Genomic DNA, 21,889 nt, shown 5'->3' on the forward strand with positions numbered 1-21,889 from the left:
TACATCAATGCTGCTTACTAACAGATGCCTACTTATTATAATGTTAATAGCTTTATAATAATTGCATTGTTTTATGGGCGTCTGCCCAATACTTATTGATGACAGAGGTAGAGGGGAGCGTCTAAGATCATGTGAACTAGTCCTAGGAGTGTCCCATAAGGTAAAAACTAGCAAAGTCAGCGTATCTACCCAAATACAGACCTGTTCAGACAAGTACAGTTACATTTTGACATATTATTTTTTTGTCCAAAAATATTTGCATATGTGTGTATTTATACATATTGTGGGGAAACAACTTAGATATTTTCCATAGATATGAGACAGGTACCATGGATTTTAAAGAGATTTGTTTGTGTCTTATTTCACACAGACAGTTCAAACAAAAGAAATTCTAATTCTTACATCTGATTTCTCAGTTGAGCAAACAATTACTAACAGAGAGTCCTGTACTTTTCAAAGGACCCACGGCCATAATTAGAAGAAATAAAATCCAACACAACAGAAATGAAATCACTGACACATTTTCTACAGTATTCCAAGCTCTTTACACAGCTACAACTCCCCAGCTTATTCTCAGATCAGAGAGAGCTTACATCTAGGCCTGACAAGGTATTTATATTCATAGTCTTCTGTGCTGCTTCATAGAGCATTCGGGGGGGGGTACACCCACCTGCCCCCTAACTTTAGTATAATAGGGGCTGCTGCACAGTGCATTTGCCAGGGTGCAAGTGCTCATTAGATGAGAACTATAGAATGGACTCTTGCACCCCTTTAGTGCTCATAAGATGAGCACTAATAGCTGTGCTTTTGTGCACCATAGTGTTCTAACACTTGCTTTCTGGGGTACAGTAAATGTTTTCTTCTTGTAGGCCAAGTATAGTTCTTCTGTATGCATTTTCTGCAAGATAGTTTCATAAAACCCTGTATTTTACATTTTCCTGGATTATACATTTTCCTGGATTTTCCAGCATTAAAACTGAACTATTGGTCAGCTCATTTTTAGGTCTTACTATGATTGTCCAGATTTTGGTTTTTATCCCAGAAGCTGAATTCTGTTTTTAAGGTTTGTCTTTTTTGCTTGGTGGTTATGAAAAAAAGTGAAACTAACCTTTCAATAAAATGTTTTAGATGGATCTATTCTAAGCTATTTTTTATTTTCTCTTTGCTTTTTATTTTCTGCCTCTTCCTGGCCTGACTAAATGTGCTATCAGGGGGTTGGTCTAAACCCAGCAACCAAAATACCAAATTGACTGTGAGACTTTAAAGAGGACATCATCAAAAATTGAAAATTAAAATTCATGCGCCCCATTAAAAATAATGCCTGTCTCCAATATGATTTCATTAAGAAATTCTGTACTGTTTCTTTATTAAAAAGAACGAAAAAAATGTGTGTGTTTTTTTTTTTTTGGAAAAGACCAGAAAATAATCTCAACAAAATTGTAATGAGACATTAAAAACCCTGCTGCAATTGAACCACAGTGGCCCTAAAATATTTGTACAAGTATGGGATCCATTATACAGAAAAGTTTTACCCAAAAAGCTCCAAATTATGGGAAGGCCATCTCCCATAGACTCAAATTTAATCAAACTATCCGAATTTATAAAAGTGATTTCCTTTTTCTCTCTAATAATAAAACAGTGTCTTGTACTTGATCAAAACTAAGATATAATTTATCTGTATGGGATGCAGAACAATCCTTTTGGGTTTATTTAATGTTTAAATGATTTTATGTAGACAACGTATGGTGGTCCAAATTACGGAAAGACCCCTTATCTGGAACACCCCACGTCCCAAGCAAAAGGTCCCATACCTGTACTTTAAAAGGCATGATACTAACAATAACCTTTTATTCTAAAGCCTGAACATTTAGTTCATTTAAAATGTTCTTTCCTGTGCTTTTTAAAATGTGCAGAAATTAATACAGGGCTTTAGAAACTTTTACAAAACATAATGTTCTGATTGGCCAGGTGATCTGAGAAGATTCTGTTGCATATATTATATTGCAGACTATTATTCTTAATGTCACTACTCACACATAGCTATTGGCATGTAATTTCAGACTTTACACCCTAGGTTTGTAGTGTTCTGCATTGTAATTGTTTTCATGTTTGTGAACATACTGTTCTCCCAGACAGGGTATAATTCAGTGAAGAACTACAAATGGACATTATCCAACAGGACATTTCTGTTTCTTGTGTTTAGGCTTTATACCTCATGCCAAAACAAAATATACATCTTTCTATCCTGCTTAGTGACTTTTTAATAGCAAGTTATATTTTTACATTAGCTTGCAGTGTTATATAGTTGTACAAGTATGATCACTATAGTGATTAGAGTGGTAAAATAGTTGTTAATCTGAGCTGAAGTTTTGACTTCCAGCAATGTAGATATGGCCTTGCATTTAAGTATCCATTTTATGATGCATTATGAATCATAAAAAGATGCATACTGAATTAGAGGCCCAGCAATCTATGTATGTGTATTTTAAATTTGACAGTAATAAAAAAAAAAGCAATCCTTTTTTATGGGAAGGATTACAATTTTAATGTGTATGGGCAGCTTTAGGTTACCCTTTATAGTGTTCTTCATAAATGGATTACATGTATTAAACCTGTTATCCAGAATTTTTGGGGCCTGGGGTTTTTCAGATAAGGGTCTTTCTCTAATTTGCATCTCTATACTTTATATCTACTATTAAATCATTACAACGTTAATTAACCCAATAGGATTGTTTTGCCTCCAATAATGTTTAATTATATCTTAAAAGTACTAGAGTGAAAAGGGGTGCTAATTACAATAAACCAAAAATTCATTTATTGATTGATTGAAAACGCATGTCGTACTTCGAACTTTGTAAATGCAATTTTTATTAAACTGTTTATCTTGATTTTACACTATGGCAGTGCACCCCTCTATTCTTATATGTTAATTATATCTTAGTTGGAATTACGTTACTGTTTTATTTTTAGAGAGATCAAAAGGGAGAATATGGGAGATGGTGTTACTGTAATTCAGAGCTTTCTCTATAATGGGTTTTTGAAAAAGTGATCCCATACCTATACTTAAATCAGAAATGTGATGTTTGCACCCTGAACCCTTCATTGCATAAGTACTAATGAGGATTTCATATCATTACAGTGGAGCTGTTCAATTGATATAGCTACACATTTCCTTGTTTATAGTTCTGGCTTGCCTGAATCCCCTATACTTTCCCTCCACCAATATTTAACTACTGCCTCTCTCTACTTTGAACAAGTAGTCAGATCATCTGTAGGTTTCTGAGTGAACTATACAATGCTTTGCCAATGATCAAATAACATATTGCCTGCACTTCTGGATACTTTGTATTCCCGGGGGGTGCTAGTGAAAGGCTGGTGGATGAAGGTACTATCCAATGAATATTGTATTGATCCTGTCTAACCTTTAGAAAGCAACACTGGTAAGGGGTTGCTGGGAGTTATTACTGGGTTGTTTTATGAAGATAACACGTTAGTTTTAGATGTCTGTGGCTTGCAAACATTTAGCCTAATTCTGTGGTGTGGGCATTCTTCTTACTGTAAACTGCCACCCAGGATTGTAGTGGTGTCCCTCTGGGAGTGAATAGAAACTGGGATACATTTGATCAAAAGTATAAATTAATTCAGTCAAAATCAGCAGGGTCTGCTTTAGACTTCATTTTTTCCAGCTCTTTGCTGCCCACTGCAAGCAAGCAGACATGATACATACATGCTTGGGCAGATGTGTGGCTGAGGATGGCGGATGGGGGTGAGGCTGTCTGGAAATCTGGTGGATTCACCTGGTCTGGTCTCAAATATAAAATCTCACAGTATGCAAATGCAGATTTTTTAAAAAGAGTTTTTCCTTTTTTATATCAGTCACTATAATTTGCTGTGTATTGTAGATAGTTATTTGTGAAATGGATTGCTTTGTTTTCCAAAGCCAAGTAAAGTTTCCTGCAGGAAGAAACTTTGTGCTTCTTTGGAAAACAAAGCAATGCGAATGCCACCTATAATTCACTTTATTGCCATTGGGAAGCTATTTTGGGGAGATTAGTTTTCCATGGTAAACAGGTAACCACAAAGTGCAGACTCATGCTGTAATCAGCTACAGGTAGTTAGTGTAGGTGACTCATCACTAGCATCATTATTTATTTATGAGGCGACTCAGCATGAATATGTTGTTTGGAGCAAGAAGAAACATGTTAGGTAGAGAAACTTACAAATAAATTGTTAAATGTATAAATACTGTCCCAAAGCACTGTCTGAAGGTGATTGTATGTTTTCCCCATCCTTTTGTGGTTTTCCTTTCACCTATGTGTAGGTTGATTCACAAAATAGTGTGTAAATGCAATAGGGACCTTAGATTGTAAGTTCCCCTGGGACAGACTTGAGTTAATGAAGTATAATCTCTGAAAGACACTGTGGAATATGCCAGTTCTATTTTTATAAATGATGGGTGCATAATGGTGGTGTTCACTTAAAGGACAACGAAAGGTAGGATGCACGCACTCCCCACCCCCCATGTTGGCACCACGTTTGTCGCACTTATTTGCATGCACGTGGCGGATCGGGGGACAAGGCTATCTAAAGTAACTTAAGGGTGAGGAACTTTAAGAGCAGTGAAGCAGAGAGAGGTTATCTTGCAAATTTTTTGTTTTTAATAACAAGACCAGTCAGAAAAATGTTTTTAATGATGTGTGGTTTGTTCATACTTGCAATACAACTGACCACTTTTATAGATTCTCTCTACAGAATTCTTAGCCTCAAGCCCCCATTAAGACACTCATCTTACAATAAAAATTGAAGATACGGCAAATTACTTAGTATCAATGTAATAATTTATTAAAATATGATAAATGGAGGGGTGTAATTTGCCAACCGAGCAATATGGATGCTTAAGTCTCGTGCTCTTTAAACCCAGGGCTTCTCTCCATGACAAATGAGCAGGTACATCACCAAAACACTGCAATCCCACTGCAGAGCACTGTTGGCAGATCTATAGACAGCTTTATAAAATGACATAAAGCAACTGGCAACAGAATTGAGACGAGAAATAGAGGATATAGGAGAACGTACAGCCCACACTAAGGTAAAAATAAAGGAGTTTGCGGAAGCCCATAACAATTTAGCAGATACATATGGCAACATGAAAATAGATTTAGAGGCCCTCTGCAATAAGGTAACAGACCTAGAGACCAGGTACCATAAAGATAAACTGAGGCTCCAAGACATCTCCGAATCTGTTTAGCCCCACGATTTAGAGGCCTACCTTATCATCCACCAGCTAGAAGCTGCGGTCGATCGCATACACTGAATTCCAAAGCCCAGAAATATGCCAGGGAAAGTGCTCAGTGATGTCAAAGTTTGTTTTGTGTTTATTTAAAACAAAAGGATAACTACTAATATCCTCCAGGAAAAAAGAGAAGGGGCCTCCTGAATTTCAAAATCTGGAAATTTACACTCATGTCTCTCAAGCTACTCTACTCAAACATAAAGCCTACAGTGAAATCACTGCCCTACTGCAGCAGAACCAAATGCCAAAGGGCTATTTGGTAAAACTTATTGTAATGCGCAATGGCACACCAACAATACTTACCACCCTTGACAAAACCAAGAAAGCACTTGCAAGATGGGATGTTTTCCCAACCACAAAAGAACACAAGCTACACCCCACAAGGTTAGCATGAATGGCCACCAATGTGCCGAAGATTAACTGTTCTGATCCAAATTTACCTGTTCCACAACAATCTCACTAGCACATCAACAAAAAAAATTTAACATACAACTTTCTTCCTAGTGGGAACCCTTTCTATTGATACCAAGGTGTTGGAAAGCATATCACCACTAGTAAAACCCTCCTCTTGACTCCATTCCAGTGTAACTTGTAATCACCTTCATGGTCCCATAACAGAATACCATGGAATATCAGTTATTGATGTTCAATATTGGCATTGCGTAAACTTTTTATATCAATGTTAACTTTTCACTAAGCCCTCTTCACAATTTTTATAGCAGCTCTTAAAAGAAAGCTTCGTCTACTGTATCATGCTCATTATATTATTGGGGAAAGCAGTTACCCTGTTGGCAAAAAATGGTTACATTCTACTCCTTAAATGCTAGAAGTCTAAGGTCTCCTAAAAAGCATAATCAAGCCCTTTATGATGCCTATAAAACAAGAGCAAATGTTCTTTTTTATCAAGAGACTCACTTTTGTAAATCATCTACTCAGAGATTTTACAACAAACATTACCCCCATTCATTCCATGCACACTCTAATAACAAGACAAAAGGTGCAACTATAATAATTCGTTCACAAATTCCATTTAAAACCAACAGGGTAATCACTGTCTTCTTGGGTCATGACCTACTATTGCAATGCACTCCTGGAAATGCAGAATTCACATTTATCAAGCTCTATGCACCAAATGACAACCAATGGCAGTTTATAGCCAGCACTCTCCAGAAACTTCTCCACTACAAACTGGGCAAACTAAGACAGAATGCAAAGTCTCAAATAGACTTCATTTCTACCCCCACAGCAAAACTTACAGATCCTAAACACATAGCAGACCAATTTCGCAAAATACTACTCCCAATTATATAATTTAAAAAATGATCCACTTGAATCTAAACCTACCATAGATATGATACTAACCTATTTACATCAAATGCAACTACCACAACATAACCCTTAAGCGATTTAACAACATTAAAGACCAGGGAACTATTAACTCTGAATTCTAACTGGCAAATATTGTGACAATCCCAAAACCAGGCAAACCACCAGACTTATGTCAGAGCTATCTACACATTGCTCTTCTTAACACGCATATTAAGATTTATTCCAAAATCCTGGCCACGAGACTAAGTACTAATTTACAAAGTTTGTGGGATCCATAGGCTTACAGCAGGTTACATTCCCTTGTAATTACCCTCAGCTTGAGGAGGGTGGGGTTTGATTAGTTCACCTTTACAGACTGCATAAATAGAACCACAGGCACTCCAGTGGAGCTTGCTCTGGTGGTAGGTGCTCTGTAAGTGATTGCTCTTGAAGTGGGACTCTGTAAGTGGAGTTATAAACTCAGGGAGTTAAACACTAAGGGAGTTAAAAACAAGGTAAAACAAGGTATTTACTACAAGTCCTTACACCTATTTTTGTTTAACTGTTCTTGTAACTGGAAGAATGAGTGGTAGCAACATTGAAGGTCTGACACAGTGCACAGCCTGCCACATGTATGCAGTTGTGGAACAACAGTTCCAAAGTGCATACCTCTGTTGTGGATGTGAGCGAATTGCCACTTTAGAGGCTCGCGTTAGAGTCCTAGAGGAACACGTCGCAACACTGCGTTCAATCAACAATCTTGAGAGGGGTCTCTTGTTAACTGAACAAGAACTAGTGGGGTCAGATAGTAGGGGGGGAGGGGAGCAGCAAAAGGATGATAGGGCAGTAAGCTGGGTGACAGTTAGAAAATCTAGTGTGGGGAAAAGGAAAAGGGAGGCTGCTCCAGGGTTTGCGCATCCCAACAGATTTGCCAGATTGTGTGAAGAAGATGGGAGTGTGAACTCTGGATTGGCGGTTCTAGGTGAGGCTGATCTCTCTAACAGCCGGGAGACCAGTTTCACTAGTAGTGGTGGGGAGGAGAGCAGAGCTAGGCCTAAACAGATGGTGGTTATAGGGGATTCGATCATTAGGAAAGTGGACAGGGTAATCTGTCAAGCGGATCGCTTCAACCGGACAGTTTGCTGTCTTCCTGGTGCCAGGGTTCGGCATGTGGTTGATCGGGTTGACACATTATTGGGAGGGGCTGGGCATGACCCGGCTGTCTTGGTACATATCGGTACTAACGACAAAATGAACGGTAGGTGGGGGACTTTAAAGAGTGAGTTCAGGGATCTAGGCTCTAAGATTAGGCAAAGGTCCTCCAATGTCATTTTTTCGGAAATTTTGCCGGTGCCACGTGCAAGTTTAGGGAGACAGCGGGAGCTTAGGGAGCTAAATGCGTGGCTAAAGTCTTGGTGTAGGAAGGAAGGGTTTGGGTTCCTAGAGCACTGGGCTGACTTTTCCTTGGGGTACAATCTATACAGCCCTGACGGATTGCACCTCAATGGAAGGGGGTCTGCTGTGCTAGGGGAGAGAATGGTTAAGAGGTTGGAGGAGTGTTTAAACTAGACAAGGGGGGGGTGGGTGAGCTAGAATTCCATGGGAAAATTAGTGTAGACGGGGTAGGGGGACTAGCAAAGGGTTGTGGGGGAGGAGTGGGGGGGGCATATAGTTTATCAGATAAGGAGCTTCCGTTACAAGGAAAGCAGTCTCATAATTGCCTTAGCTCTAATTCTCCCTTAGCTAATGTAAACATCAGGGGAGAAGTAATAATCTCCGCTGCATGCTGGCTAATGCGCGTAGCTTGTCGGGTAAATTAGGGGAGCTGCAAGCTATTGCATGTATTGAAAATTATGATTTAATAGGTATCACTGAGACCTGGTGGGATGATAAATGCGACTGGGCTGTGAATTTAAATGGTTATACACTTTTTAGGAGGGACAGAGAGATTAAAAAGGGTGGAGGGGTTTGTCTTTACGTAAAGTCAGACTTAAAGCCATGTAATAAAGACATTACCAATGAAAACGTCGAATCTCTTTGGGTAGAAATTTCAGTAGGGCTGAAGGTCACAAAGAAAATGATCATTGGTGTATGTTACAAACCACCCCGTATAGATGAGGGGGATGAGGCCCAGCTATTGTTGCAAATGGAGGAGGCTTCAAAATTGGGTCAAGTTGTTGTTATGGGGGACTTTAATTATCCGGACATTGACTGGAGTAATGGGGTGGCTAAGTCAGAAAAAGCTAGTAGGTTTGTAAATATGCTAAATGACAACTTTTTATTTCAGGCGGTTCAAGAACCCACTAGGAATGACGCTATTTTGGACCTGGTGATTTCTAATAATAATGAACTCATCTCTAACATTTGTGTGGGTGAGCATTTGGGGAACAGTGATCACAACATGGTCTCCTTTGAGATAATGCTGCAGAGACAGCGCTATAAGGGAGTAACTAAAACACTCAATTTTAGACGTGCAGACTTTGCCAGTATAAGGGCATCTCTGCAATGTGTCAACTGGGAAAGGCTTTTCATGGGGTTAGACACAGAAGGAAAATGGAACATCTTTAAAACATTGCTTTGTAGGTATACACAACAGTATATCCCCCTAGTAAGCAAGGAGAGGCATCGCAAAGCAAAACCTTTATGGCTGAATAAAAGTGTTATTGTCGAGGTTGGTAAGAAAAAACGTGCTTTTAGGGCATTCAAGTTAGCTGGGACAGCGGAAACTTTCATCAGGTACAAGGAAGCAAATAAAGCATGCAAAAAAGCTATCAGGCAAGCTAAAATAGAGATGGAAAGGGATATTGCAGCTAGGAGTAAAAAGAATCCAAAATTATTTTTTAATTATGTGAATAGTAAAAAAATGAAGCAAGAAGGGGTGGGAACTTTATTATCACGGGGGGGGTACGTTGGTTGATGAGAACGGGGAAAAAGCTGAAATTTTGAACTCTTATTTTTCATCTGTCTATACATCTGAGGAGCCAGATAATGAAGGCTTCCCTTGTAATATGCCCAGTTCTAGTAATTTAGCTACTGACGCATGGGTCACTCGGGAGGAAATTCAAAAGAGACTTGAACATGTAAAGGTAAACAAAGGTCCAGGGCCGGATGGGATTCATCCCAGGGTATTAAATGAGCTGAGCGCTGTGATTGCCAAACCTCTTCACTTAATTTTTCAGGATTCATTGAGGTCTGGCATGGTGCCAAGAGACTGGCGGATTGCTAATGTGGTGCCGTTATTTAAAAAGGGATCCCGTTCTCAGCCTGAAAACTATAGGCCTGTTAGTCTGACATCAGTAGTAGGAAAACTTTTGGAAGGGGTAATAAGGGATAGGGTACTTGAATACATTGCAGTTCACAATACTATTAGTTTGTGCCAGCATGGTTTTATGCGTAACAGATCTTGCCAGACTAATTTAGTTGCCTTTTATGAGGAGGTGAGTAGGAACCTTGATGCTGGAATGGCAGTTGATGTCATCTACTTGGACTTTGCTAAAGCGTTTGATACAGTACCTCACAGAAGGTTAATGATCAAATTAAGGAATATTGGCCTAGAACATAATATTTGTAATTGGATAGAGAACTGGCTGAAGGATAGAGTACAAAGAGTGGTTGTAAATGGAACATTTTCTAATTGGACCAGTGTGGTTAGTGGAGTACCGCAGGGGTCAGTCCTTGGGCCTTTGCTGTTTAACTTGTTTATTAATGACCTGGAGGTGGGCATAGACAGTATTGTTTCTATTTTTGCTGATGACACTAAATTGTGCAAAACTATAAGTTCCATGCAGGATGCTGCCGCTTTGCAGAGCGATTTGACAAAATTAGATAACTGGGCAGCAAACTGGAAAATGAGGTTCAATGTTGATAAGTGCAAAGTTATGCACTTTGGTAGAAATAATATAAACGCAAACTATCTACTGAATGGTAGTGTGTTGGGGGTATCCTTAATGGAGAAGGATCTAGGGGTTTTTGTTGATAACAAGTTGTCTAATTCCAGGCAGTGTCATTCTGTGGCTACTAAAGCAAATAAAGTGCTGTCTTGTATAAAAAAGGGCATTGACTCAAGGGATGAGAACATAATTTTGCCCCTTTATAGGTCCCTGGTAAGGCCTCACCTTGAGTATGCAGTGCAGTTTTGGGCTCCAGTCCTTAAGAAGGATATTAATGAGCTGGAGAGAGTGCAGAGACGTGCAACTAAACTGGTTAAGGGGATGGAAGATTTAAACTATGAGGTTAGACTGTCGAGGTTGGGGTTGTTTTCTCTGGAAAAGAGGCGCTTGCGAGGGGACATGATTACTCTGTACAAGTACATTAGAGGGGATTATAGGCAGTTGGGGGATGTTCTTTTTTCCCATAAAAACAATCAACGCACCAGAGGTCACCCCTTTAGATTAGAGGAAAGGAGTTTCCATTTGAAGCAGCGTAGGTGGTTTTTCACGGTGAGGGCAGTGAGGTTATGGAATGCCCTTCCTAGTGATGTGGTAATGGCAGATTCTGTTAATGCCTTTAAGAGGGGCCTGGATGAGTTCTTGATCAATCAGAATATCCAAGGCTATTGTGATACTAATATCTACAGTTAGTACTAGTGGTTGTATTTATAGTTTATGTATGTGAGTGTATAGATTGGTAGGTGTGGGTTAGGTGTGCTGGGTTTACTTGGATGGGTTGAACTTGATGGACACAGGTCTTTTTTCAACCCTATGTAACTATGTAACTATAACTATGTAACTCCTCCCAACATTAATTAAAAACAACCAAAACCTACTCCACAATATTAAACTAACTAAAACCTTCAAGGACTGATATATATGTGTGTATATATATACATACATTGTATGTAACTGCTCTTTCTGGGGGTGTTAAGTTCTAACAGTCTCTTGGCTAGATTGTTATTTGAAAAGATGTAAGTGGACTGGGTGCTAACACCAATTTTGGTGTTAATGTGATTTCCAATTTATTTCAGTTATTTCAATTCATTGTGCACTCTGGGGTCTCCTACCACATACTCACCTTCTTTGAAACAGTGTTAAGACTTTCTGTTCCCTGCCAGCTTAATACTTCACCACGTGACAGTTCAATCACTGTCTATAAAGATATATTGTACAGGATATTGGTTGCTTTTTCTATTTTTTTCTGTACCTTTATAAAAACTACATGTGAATATATGGCATCAGCATTTTGTGCACTACTGCATTTTGTGCAGTGCCTTTCTTACTAGTTGCACCTTGTTCTTGACATTCCATAGTTCAGGCTGAGCTCATTGGCAGGGTGATATGCATTACAACTGTAGACATAAAATGTTATTAAATGCGTTGTTAACCTTTGTCTAGAAGAGAGTAACAAGAATAGTTGGTTTCAGTGATATTTGAAGTTATGGCAGCAATTGCATCTTTGACCTTTTACTGCATACTCCACCTAAGACAGAATGCTAATGTGAGTTATTGCTTTTACAATTCATGGGCTGATTAAAAAGTTTGGTCTAATGTAACTTTAGGTAGTATAAAGAGATATCATTAGTGGTAAAATGTGATTTGCTCCTCACAAATTGCCTATAAAAGAAGTGCAAGGAATGAGGAATTATTTGTTTTTTGTATTTTGTGTATATGAGAACCACTTTAAGTCCAGACCCTTAAACCAAAGGAGCACCTGCATTATCAGGAGGCAGAGAGCCTACCAATACAGTATTTTTTCAGTTTTTCCAAGCTCTTATCCTAAACTATATAAAATAAATATGTTTAAGTCTAATTTTATATATATATATTTTAGTAGCCTTTTAAAATCAACGTAGACAATAGTATAGGTAAAAAGGTGATAATCACAATATGTACAAAGTATGTAAGGCTTCTGATTTGCAGTCCTTGGCATTTCCAGGTACAAAGATGACACAGTATTTCAGAGAAGCATATATGCAGAGGATATGGGCCAGTTAGGTGCATATGACAGGCCTATTTATCTGGAGGGAGACTATGATAGCACACAGTGACAAATATATTCATTTATTTGAATGTACATTTAAGCTAATTATATATAGGTGAGCGTTAAGGATGATCATTTTTGATAAAGGCACTTATGGGGACTGAAATGGGTGTATGTGCTGTAATAAAAAAATAAATGGTGTATAAATAACTGCAGTGCATTGAACAGGATCTGTACTACTGACCAAGACAACATTGCCGCTACAATACCTCACGTGCATGAAAATTCTCAGGCGAATATAGATATTTAAATATTGCCCTTTTTCAGCAGTGACAGTAAGACATACAGCAAGAGATCACATCTGTTTAACACTTGTGTGTAGATGTTAAGTAATTATGCAATTAGCTACCATAGTAACTGCTAACAAATAAACAATAACGTGCTAACCCAGTAAATAACCTTTGTTCAAAACGATAACATCTAATTTCTGCTTCTGATTCCTACTGTGCTATTTTTTAGGTATTTCACAACAGATGTTGTGATGGTCATGATAACGCTTTGCACTCTAGGAAACATTAGCAGTTACAGAGGAAATGCAGCCTTAACATGCAGCTGAATAGGCCATTTGGGAAAATTTATGAACCTGAAATAATCTGAAACCGTAAAAGTTCTCTTTTGCATTTCCCTATGAGACAAGTAGATCTGCCATCTCATAATTCAGTAGGACTTTAAAAGTTCTGTTATTTGTGAAATCATTGTTTTTTCCATAGGGCCAAAATAAGGCCAACAAAACACCTGAATATTAGACATAAAGTTAACGATTGCCTGAAAAGTGCCAAAGCTAGCATTTAATCCTGAAGAATTACCCAGAAGAATTACCCCCTTAAAACACTGATTAGTTTTCTTGTCACATCTGTGGTGGAAATAAGTTTGTTTCATTGAATCATTTTGTATTGTTCAGAATACTTTTTGGCTGCTATTTTTCTAACTACAGGGGAGTATTGACTGTACCCATCCAGGGGTCATTTATGTGTCCTGTTACATTAAGATCCTGGACTGATAAATACTTACAGGACAGTAGGTACTTCACAAAATTGCTTGGCAGCAATTTAAATCTTATTTGTCATAAAATATATAGATAATATCAGCAGCTTACTCTCTCAAGGTAGTAGCTAACTGCCTGTTAATAATAGTAAACTCTAAGATTATAAAGTGTCTATTAGATAGGAGCTAGCCATAGGCACAGTTATGGAAATAATGCATATTATATATAGAATGGTCTGATTATGCAATTGCAGTGAATGTTTATCTTAGATCTAAAAACTCAGCCCCTTTGCAAGTCCCCTGTTTTTGGCCAGTACTATAACATGCTATTAGCACTGGCATTTCTGGCACATTGCCTGGTCTTTTCTTTACTAAAGTTCAGAAACAAACACTTTGTGGAGGCCTTTATCTGCTTGACTATAGAGTTAAGTTACATTGAAAATCTAGTTTCTGAGCAACATCAACTACACCAAGAATCCATGTCAAGGTCTCTATTTCCTAGCAACTGGGGCACTTGTTTTTTCCATTCAGCTAAAGAGGGAAGAATTCTAAAAACTTCCCATTTTATCCTCCTTGCATACAGTGACCTTCAGGAGTTAGATAAGGTTCAGGGCAGAAAAACCAGGAGCACAAAAGTAAAGGGAAATATATAATTGACGTTGTGAGGGACCCCTGGCACACAGTTGCTCATTACAGCTATAGCAAAATAAGATATGTATCTGTTAGACAGGTTGTTATGGTAAAAGTTATGTTTTCATTTACTGGCACCAGGTTGCCCTGTGGACATGATGCATATTATGCGGAGAGAAAATACTGTATGTACAAATAAAAGGGGGCAGGGAGTAAAGAGCTTGAAATGAGCTTGAAAAAGGTATGTTGACAGTTTATCATATAATAAATATATGCTTTAACTGTTTTGACTAACTGTTCTTAAAAAGATACTGACACCAGAAATTAATCCTTTATACGTCTTAACATTGCCTTTTCATGCTGTATATAAATTTACCTTAAATGTATTCACCAGATGCTTTTACATTACTTATCTGATTCCTCTTGTTCATTCTAAAGTCGTAACATTCTGCTTTAAAAAATTACTTCATTATAATGTCACTGTATTGTACTCATCTTTATGGTCCCTTGTTATATTCGCAGTGTTTGGTACTGTAATTAGATTTCATGTGAACTTCTTGCACAATTGCTTCCTTCCTGTTCTGTGCCACTGTCCAACATTAAAGAAAAAATATATTTACCATGTTATATTTACCATGTTATATTTACTATGTAATAGCAGTTTTTAAATCAGCTCTGGGGAATGTGGTTTTGTGCTGCAAGAATATTTGAACAGCTTATAAATCGAATCGCCGCAGATGTGGTCTAGATATGTTACTTGGCATCATTTATTTATGCGTTTTCTTTTAAAAGTGTTCTGAAATTATAGGGCAGGGACCCATTTTTTTATAGTGCCACTTTTTCACTGATTGGCTTTTCCCTCCACAGTCTTCACAACAGTCCCTAATAAATGCTGCTGCTGCCAGATTTGCACACCTTAATTATAGGTCACACAGGACACCAGATAAAGACAATAGTTCTCGTACAGTAGAAATATCTAAAAAGAAAACAGATGGTGGATGGTGGACAACCACTTTAAATAAGAACCTAGAAGTTAAAGTCTTTGAAAAGGCCAAGGAGCTGTGTATCTGGTGCCTGACACAATTGCGTCCGATACATCAAAATGAATGCAATTGCACAGGCATTTTTCAACTGGGTACAAGTTGTAGTGGTGATGGCATCGCTTCCGGCATATGACGTAATCCTTTCAACAAGTCTGGTGCCGCTATCGATGCAACGTGTGGGGGTAACCCAGCACCGGGCAGTTTTGTTTTTGTGTTGATATGTTTATGTAGAGAATGTACATACAGACATACAGGGAGTTAAAAAGTGGCAAGCATCACTTCAAGTAGCGCCAATCAAGTATTAGTTATGATACGCTTATCCATGGAGTGACTTACTGACACAATGTTGTACGGTAGTATCTCATTCAAAGTACATTCATTATACAAACATTTTTTTTACCGTTTCCTTCCAATTCTAGTTGAATTCCAGAGAAGAAAATGGATATAAGAATAAGAGATGCCGAGAATCTTGTTGATGATTTTCCAGGTAAGACTGCTTCTTTAGGTTATTCAAACGCATTGCTCTCCTATAGGTTTAATACTTGGTCTTATCACATAGTATAAAACAAGTATCAAGGTTGTCTATAATGACTATAGCCATCTTCCATAGCCATTACCGTATATATATACATATATATGCATAAACACACATTTTATGTCTAGTAACCTGTAGAATTTCATGCCATTATCACCAAAGTCACTGTTTCCTATGAAATATAATAAGCTGAGCAGTCCATATAACTGTGGATTCTTCTAAAATTGCCCCAAAGTTAAGACGAGACCTCTCATTTTTGATACAGCAGCCATTTGTATTTGTGCTTGTATCCATGGAACAAGGAAAGTATTTTAAGGTATAAATACTAAAACAGTGCAAAAAGCACTTTTTTTGTGTTTACAGTGTATTTGAGCTAGTGCCTGATAGTGTAGTGATCCTAGGGGGACTGCCTCAGGTGCCAGGAGACCCAGAAGCCCCCCTACTTTTTATTTACTTGACTAATATTTCAGCATGAGGACTTGATGCACATCTTCATTATGAACACAAGATGGCAGCAGAATCCTTCATATAAGGCAAACAGGTATTCATCTAAGGCTGTATTTTCCATAAGTGCACAAAACCTATAACATACCCCAGAATTGTTTTTGTTTGTTTGTTTGCTTGAATTCTCTAAATAGAAAATCCAGGAATCAGAAGCCTGCAACATTAGATATTGTATCACACTTTTGCTGCTTTTAGTACATGCCATTTTCAAATGTCTAATGTCTTAAGGTGGCCATACACGTGGCGATCTAACGATGTTTCGTGCGACCATCGGTCGCACGAAACATCGTCAGATCCGCCACACACCGTCAGGGCTGAAACAGCAGATAAGGAGGTAGAAACAATAGGATTTCTACCTCCTTCTGCCGATTCAGCCCTGACGGCAGATTTTGGTCAGGTGCCTTCTATGGCGCCCGATCAAAATTTTCTAACCTGGCCGATCGGCGAGTCGTCCGATATCAGCAGCTTCCTGCGATATCGGTCGACTCGCCGACATGCCATACACGCACCGAATATCGTACGAAACGAGGTTTCGTACGATAGTATCGGTGCGTGTATGGCCAGCTTTAATCCTTTTAAAAATATGCATTCTGGAAAACCTAATGTTGACTTTTTTTGCACTGTCTTTAACATTGGATAACAGATAATGGAATTACAGGTAACCTTATATAATGACATAGCTTGTAGATGTTTGTCCAAAGCAGATGTCACATATTTCTCAGCTTGTCACTGTAGAGTAGGTTTCCTTTCTTCTAATTAAAGGGCGTTTTCTTTGATAGTACTTAAATAGGTGGACAACCAATATTAACGATAACTGTTTGTTGGTGTTCCTTTTCCTCTTGTAACTGGTAAACAGTTTTTCTTTTTAACAAAGTATGTATGAATGTATGTATAACTTTATAAAGTTTCACATAGATATGTATTGCTGTACAATGTTATAGTGTACAAAACTACACACCGGGAGGACAAGTATTATAATATTTACAATAATTAAGTATAAATACATAGAGATTAAGTACCATGTGAGATACAGTAGGAAGGAGGTCACTGCCCTGTAGAGCTTAAAGTCTAAGTGGATGGGTAACAAGCAGGCACAAATTGGAGAGCAAAAGCGCACAAGTTCTAGGACTATACTAGACAAAATAATTTTCTAATGCTCCCAGAAGGTAGAATCCGCGTTTTTTCATGAAGAGATTGAGACAGGGTTCCTTACAGCGTAACTCAGGAATGGAAATCAATGTGAAGAAATGTAGTGAGTAACTGTGGAGTCAAGGACTTCTTTGCATGTTCCAGAACCCTCAAAAATATACATATTTATTTGACAACAAAGCTAACCATAGCTAAATCCTGTATTCTGTCAATATAGCTTAAGAATAAAATTAACTGGATCTTTGTAAATGAAAAGTATAGTAATTTCTAAACAGACAGTCAAAGCAAAATTCGATACAGGAACATTGCATTTGAACCATGCCTTCCTTTCATGCTAGAAATAAACTGTCCTTTATTAATGGGAAGAGCTTTTCACAGACATGCTTGAATACAAATATAGGAGAAAAGTGGAGTCAGATTTACCTGCCAATATTTACGGCTCTCCATTTTCTTTCTCAAATTTTTGTCCATTGACTTTGACAGGAGAATAATCTGTTCTAAAAGGCTACCAAGGCTAGCAGTATAACTGCTTCCTATAAACAAATGCAAATGCACAAAAAAGGGGATTTTAATGTTAAACAATAAAATTAAGTTTTACTGTCTTTTTATGTAAAAGCAAATAGAAGAGAAATATTTTATATAAATAACTTATAATGTCTTTTCTTTTATAGTTAAAAAGAAGTCCAAGTTTAAATCTTTCAAAAAGTTTTTTGGAAAAAAGAAAAGGAAAGAGACTTTGTCATCTACAGGAAAGGGTAGCTTGAAGCAGAGCCAGTCCACCACTGATGTTACATATCCAGAATTTGCCCATGCAGACTGTGATTCAGAGGATGAAATTGGGTATGTTGTTGTTGCTGCTGTCAAAAATGAGTGGCTAAAAATTAATTGTCTTATTAAAGTTCAGTTACTTTTCAATTAGATGGTCCTATCATAAAAATTATGCAATTTCCATGCCTACTGACTCTCTGTTAGTTATGGGGTACTTTTGTCTATAGCAGTAGGTGCAGGAATTTTCTAGGCTTGTGTACAGTACTGATTTGTTTGCTAAACAGGGAAGCTGTATACTTGTTTCTGATGAAAAGGAAACATTATGACACTCTCACATTTGTTAGCATATTGGACAATGGGTCTTGTAAGGTTGTATAGTATTTATAATGTTCCCTAATAGCTCACATTTGAAAGAGCGCAAAATAAATTAAGATCTGGAATAATGGTCACAATGCAGATCTATGCTGCAAAGCTTTAATGACACAAAATTAGTTATTTAAACACTTGAAAAAGAGCTGCACTCGAAGCAGAGCTGTGGGGTCGGAGTCATGGAGTCGGAAACAATTTTGGGTACCTGGAGTTGGAGTCGGCATCTGCAAAAATGCAAAAACCGGTCTGTAGTTGGGATAAGCTATTATTTGGGCTTTTGCTGTAAAAACCCAGTGGGTGAGCTTTAGCCTATAGGATAAACCCATGTAAATGGAGTTTTCTTGGAATTCTTTGGGATTAGTTCCCAGAATTTCTTTGTGTTTATTTGCATATCTATGAGGTGGTCTCCTGAACCCTTATGATTTATTTGTGGATGTTTGCTTCAGAAAGACTTCTATAGGTAGCTATTCAAGATGGAAAATTGAGGGTACGGGTTACAGGTTACATAGCAGATAACAGGTACACTCTGTAAAATACAACTGGAATCTACACAAATTATTTGTTTTTTGCTATTTAACCTGTGCCTTTTCTCCTTTAATCCATTTGAAGCTGCCTCCATGGCTACACAGCTGCTTTGTTTATGTAAACTATGGGATTTGAAGCAAACACACAAAGTTTTACCAGTGCAGGGCAATAGGCTATATTATATTAAATACTTTTATACTAATTTATTTTTTTGCAGCACAGATCTGTGTTGTGACTGTGATTCAATATATTCATTTATTTCCCATGATTGGTTACAATGGATGGAAGCAGTGAATAAGGTCTTAGAGTGGTTTAATTACAGTCCTGAACCCAGTGCTTTAGAGCAGAGATCCCCAACCTTTTTTTACCTGTGAGCCACATTTAAATGTAAAAAGAATTGGGGAGCAACACAAGCATTAAAAATGATCACAGGCCCACTGCCAACAACTCTAACTATCCCGCATAAAGCTTGGACCATAGCACTCACACTACTCAAACACCCACCACCCTTACTCATGTCTTGGCTTCCTCTCTGGGGTAACCAATACTTACCACAATTTAGGTCACTACACAACTTCATATATTGGCCTCGCCACAATATTAAATATCTGGGAGATCTTGCGAAACACTCAGCCTTCCCAACATATGCACAGATCCGAGAGAAAGCTCAACAACCTACTCTTCCCTTTTACAAATATTTGCAGCTGCGATCAGTGTTCAGGGACCAAATAGACACTCTCACCCCTCAGCTCATTTCTTTAACAGTGGAGGTATCCTTCATTCTAGTAATCCAGCAAAGCTTACCTCAAATCTATACAAAAACTTACTCTCAGCAGGCCTCAACCCCTTTAACTCCGCACAAATATGGTGGACTTCCCAAATACCAGCACTCACCCAAGATGATTGGGAAGAGGCAACAGACACCATGTATAACTATCTTATAACTACTAGAGACAGATTAATACAGTATAAAACCTTTCATCACCTGTATGTCACACCATTAAGGTTGCACCAAATGGGCCGTAACAGTTGCAATGCATTGGATGGGCCCTACCTTGCCCACCATTACAGCCTGGAAGAATCTAGTGAATGCGGTTGCTCCTCTGTATAAACATACATACGAGACTAGGGCGCACCTGATAAATTTGACAAAGTTTGGGGCCCTTGGTGTGACCTAGAGGGAAACTAAACGATCCTGCTTCCAGTTACATAGTAAGCCCCCCGGCGTCTTCCCACCTTTTTCTGCCACACCCTGAATACCTAGTTCAGTAGGGTGACAGACCCAATATGCTGGAACTGCTGCCAGACACACATATACACTCTGTAATGTCACACCTATCCCTTTAATGTTTGTAACAAACTTTAGAGATAGACCTGGAAAAGAAAGACCAACGCGTTTTCCTCATTGCATTGTAAAATGTGTTATTTTATGTTTTTGTTTGTATGAAAATGAATAAAATGCACCTTTCAAAAAAAAAGCATTAAAAATTATCCTGTGGGTGACAAATTAGGACTGTAGCTGGCTATTGTAGCCCCTATATGGACTGACAGCCTACAGGATGTTCTGTTTGGCAGTATATCTGTTTTTTATGCAACCAAAACTTTCCTCCAAGCCAAAAATTAAAAAAATATGCACCTGCTTTAAAGGGACAATAACACCAAAAAATGAAAGTGTATAAAAGTAATTACTATATAATGTGCTGCTGCCCTGTACTGGTATAACTGGTGTGTTTTCCTTAGAAAGACTACTATAGTTTATATAATAAAGCTTCTGTGTAGCCACGGGGGCAGCCATTTACAGGAGAAAAGGCACAGGTTACTTAGCAGATAACAGATAAAACCCCATTATATTCTACAGAGCTTATCTGTTATCTGCTATGTGCCTGTGCCTTTTCTCCTTTTTCCCAGCTTCAATGGCTGCCCCCGTGTTGACATAGCAGCTCATTTATATAAACTATAGTAGCGTTTCTGTTGCAAACTTACCAGTTTTACCAGCGCAGGGCAACTGTACATTATATTTTAATTACTTTAAAACACTTTCATTTTTTGGTGTTAATGTTCCTTTAAGGCCACTTGGAGCAACATCCAAGGGGTTGGAGTTGCCCCAGAGTCACAGGTTAGGGATCACTGCTTTAGAGTATTTAAGAGAAACATTTGAATAAGCATCTTGTTCTACTCATACCATAAGTGGCATATTAAATATAACTTTGAAAATCTGGAGACTAATGTATTAGTTTCAAGTGTAGTCTAAATTGTTCATGGATAACAAAATTCCTGCCTTTGATAATAAAAATAATAATTTGATAAAGTAATAATAACATTAGATCATCAATCATGAGATTTGTTTTGCATTAGCACAACTCTTTTCTCATTCATATGGAATGCTTGTTTTGAGGTCTTATCATGTGAAGCATAAATCGCTGCAGGTATCTAGTAACTGAGTGTGGTATCTTGTTCCAGGTCGTCTGCAGGCATCTTGGGAAGCCGAGCTGTGTCACATGATAGTATTTTTATTCCAGAACTGGCACAGGAAACTGCCAAACCAGTGCGTGTATTCTCCCAGGAAAATGTGTCAGATCGCATTAAAGCCCTACAGGTGCAGCATTCTAACTAATGGTGATTGTAAATGAATCCTGAAACTCTTGTGTAATGCATGTGTTTTACATTTGTTCCTTACTTAAAGCCAGCATATGGGTCAGTAACAGATTTTGTTAATCTACATAATCTTAATTGCAATGAATCATGCAAAGCAATGGATTAATGCAGAGATGTGAATAATGAAATGATCAAGAGATTAAAAAAAGC

At 38.0% G+C, this 21,889-nt stretch overlaps 1 protein-coding gene across 1 annotated transcript in view; it reads left to right on the forward strand.

Annotated features, from left to right (window-relative positions):
- kiaa1211l (KIAA1211-like) overlaps positions 1-21,889 on the forward strand; it is a 66,904-nt gene that overhangs the window by 22,194 nt on the left and 22,821 nt on the right. Inside the window, exons 2-4 of the mRNA XM_031897017.1 lie at positions 15,654-15,721; positions 18,094-18,262; positions 21,545-21,680. Coding sequence (XP_031752877.1) covers positions 15,673-15,721; positions 18,094-18,262; positions 21,545-21,680 — 354 coding nt within the window. The 5' untranslated portion in view covers positions 15,654-15,672. The remainder of the gene's footprint in view (positions 1-15,653; positions 15,722-18,093; positions 18,263-21,544; positions 21,681-21,889) is intronic.

This window comes from Xenopus tropicalis, chromosome 2 (assembly GCF_000004195.4).
Source record: "Xenopus tropicalis strain Nigerian chromosome 2, UCB_Xtro_10.0, whole genome shotgun sequence".
NCBI classification, from domain to species: Eukaryota; Metazoa; Chordata; class Amphibia; order Anura; family Pipidae; genus Xenopus; species Xenopus tropicalis.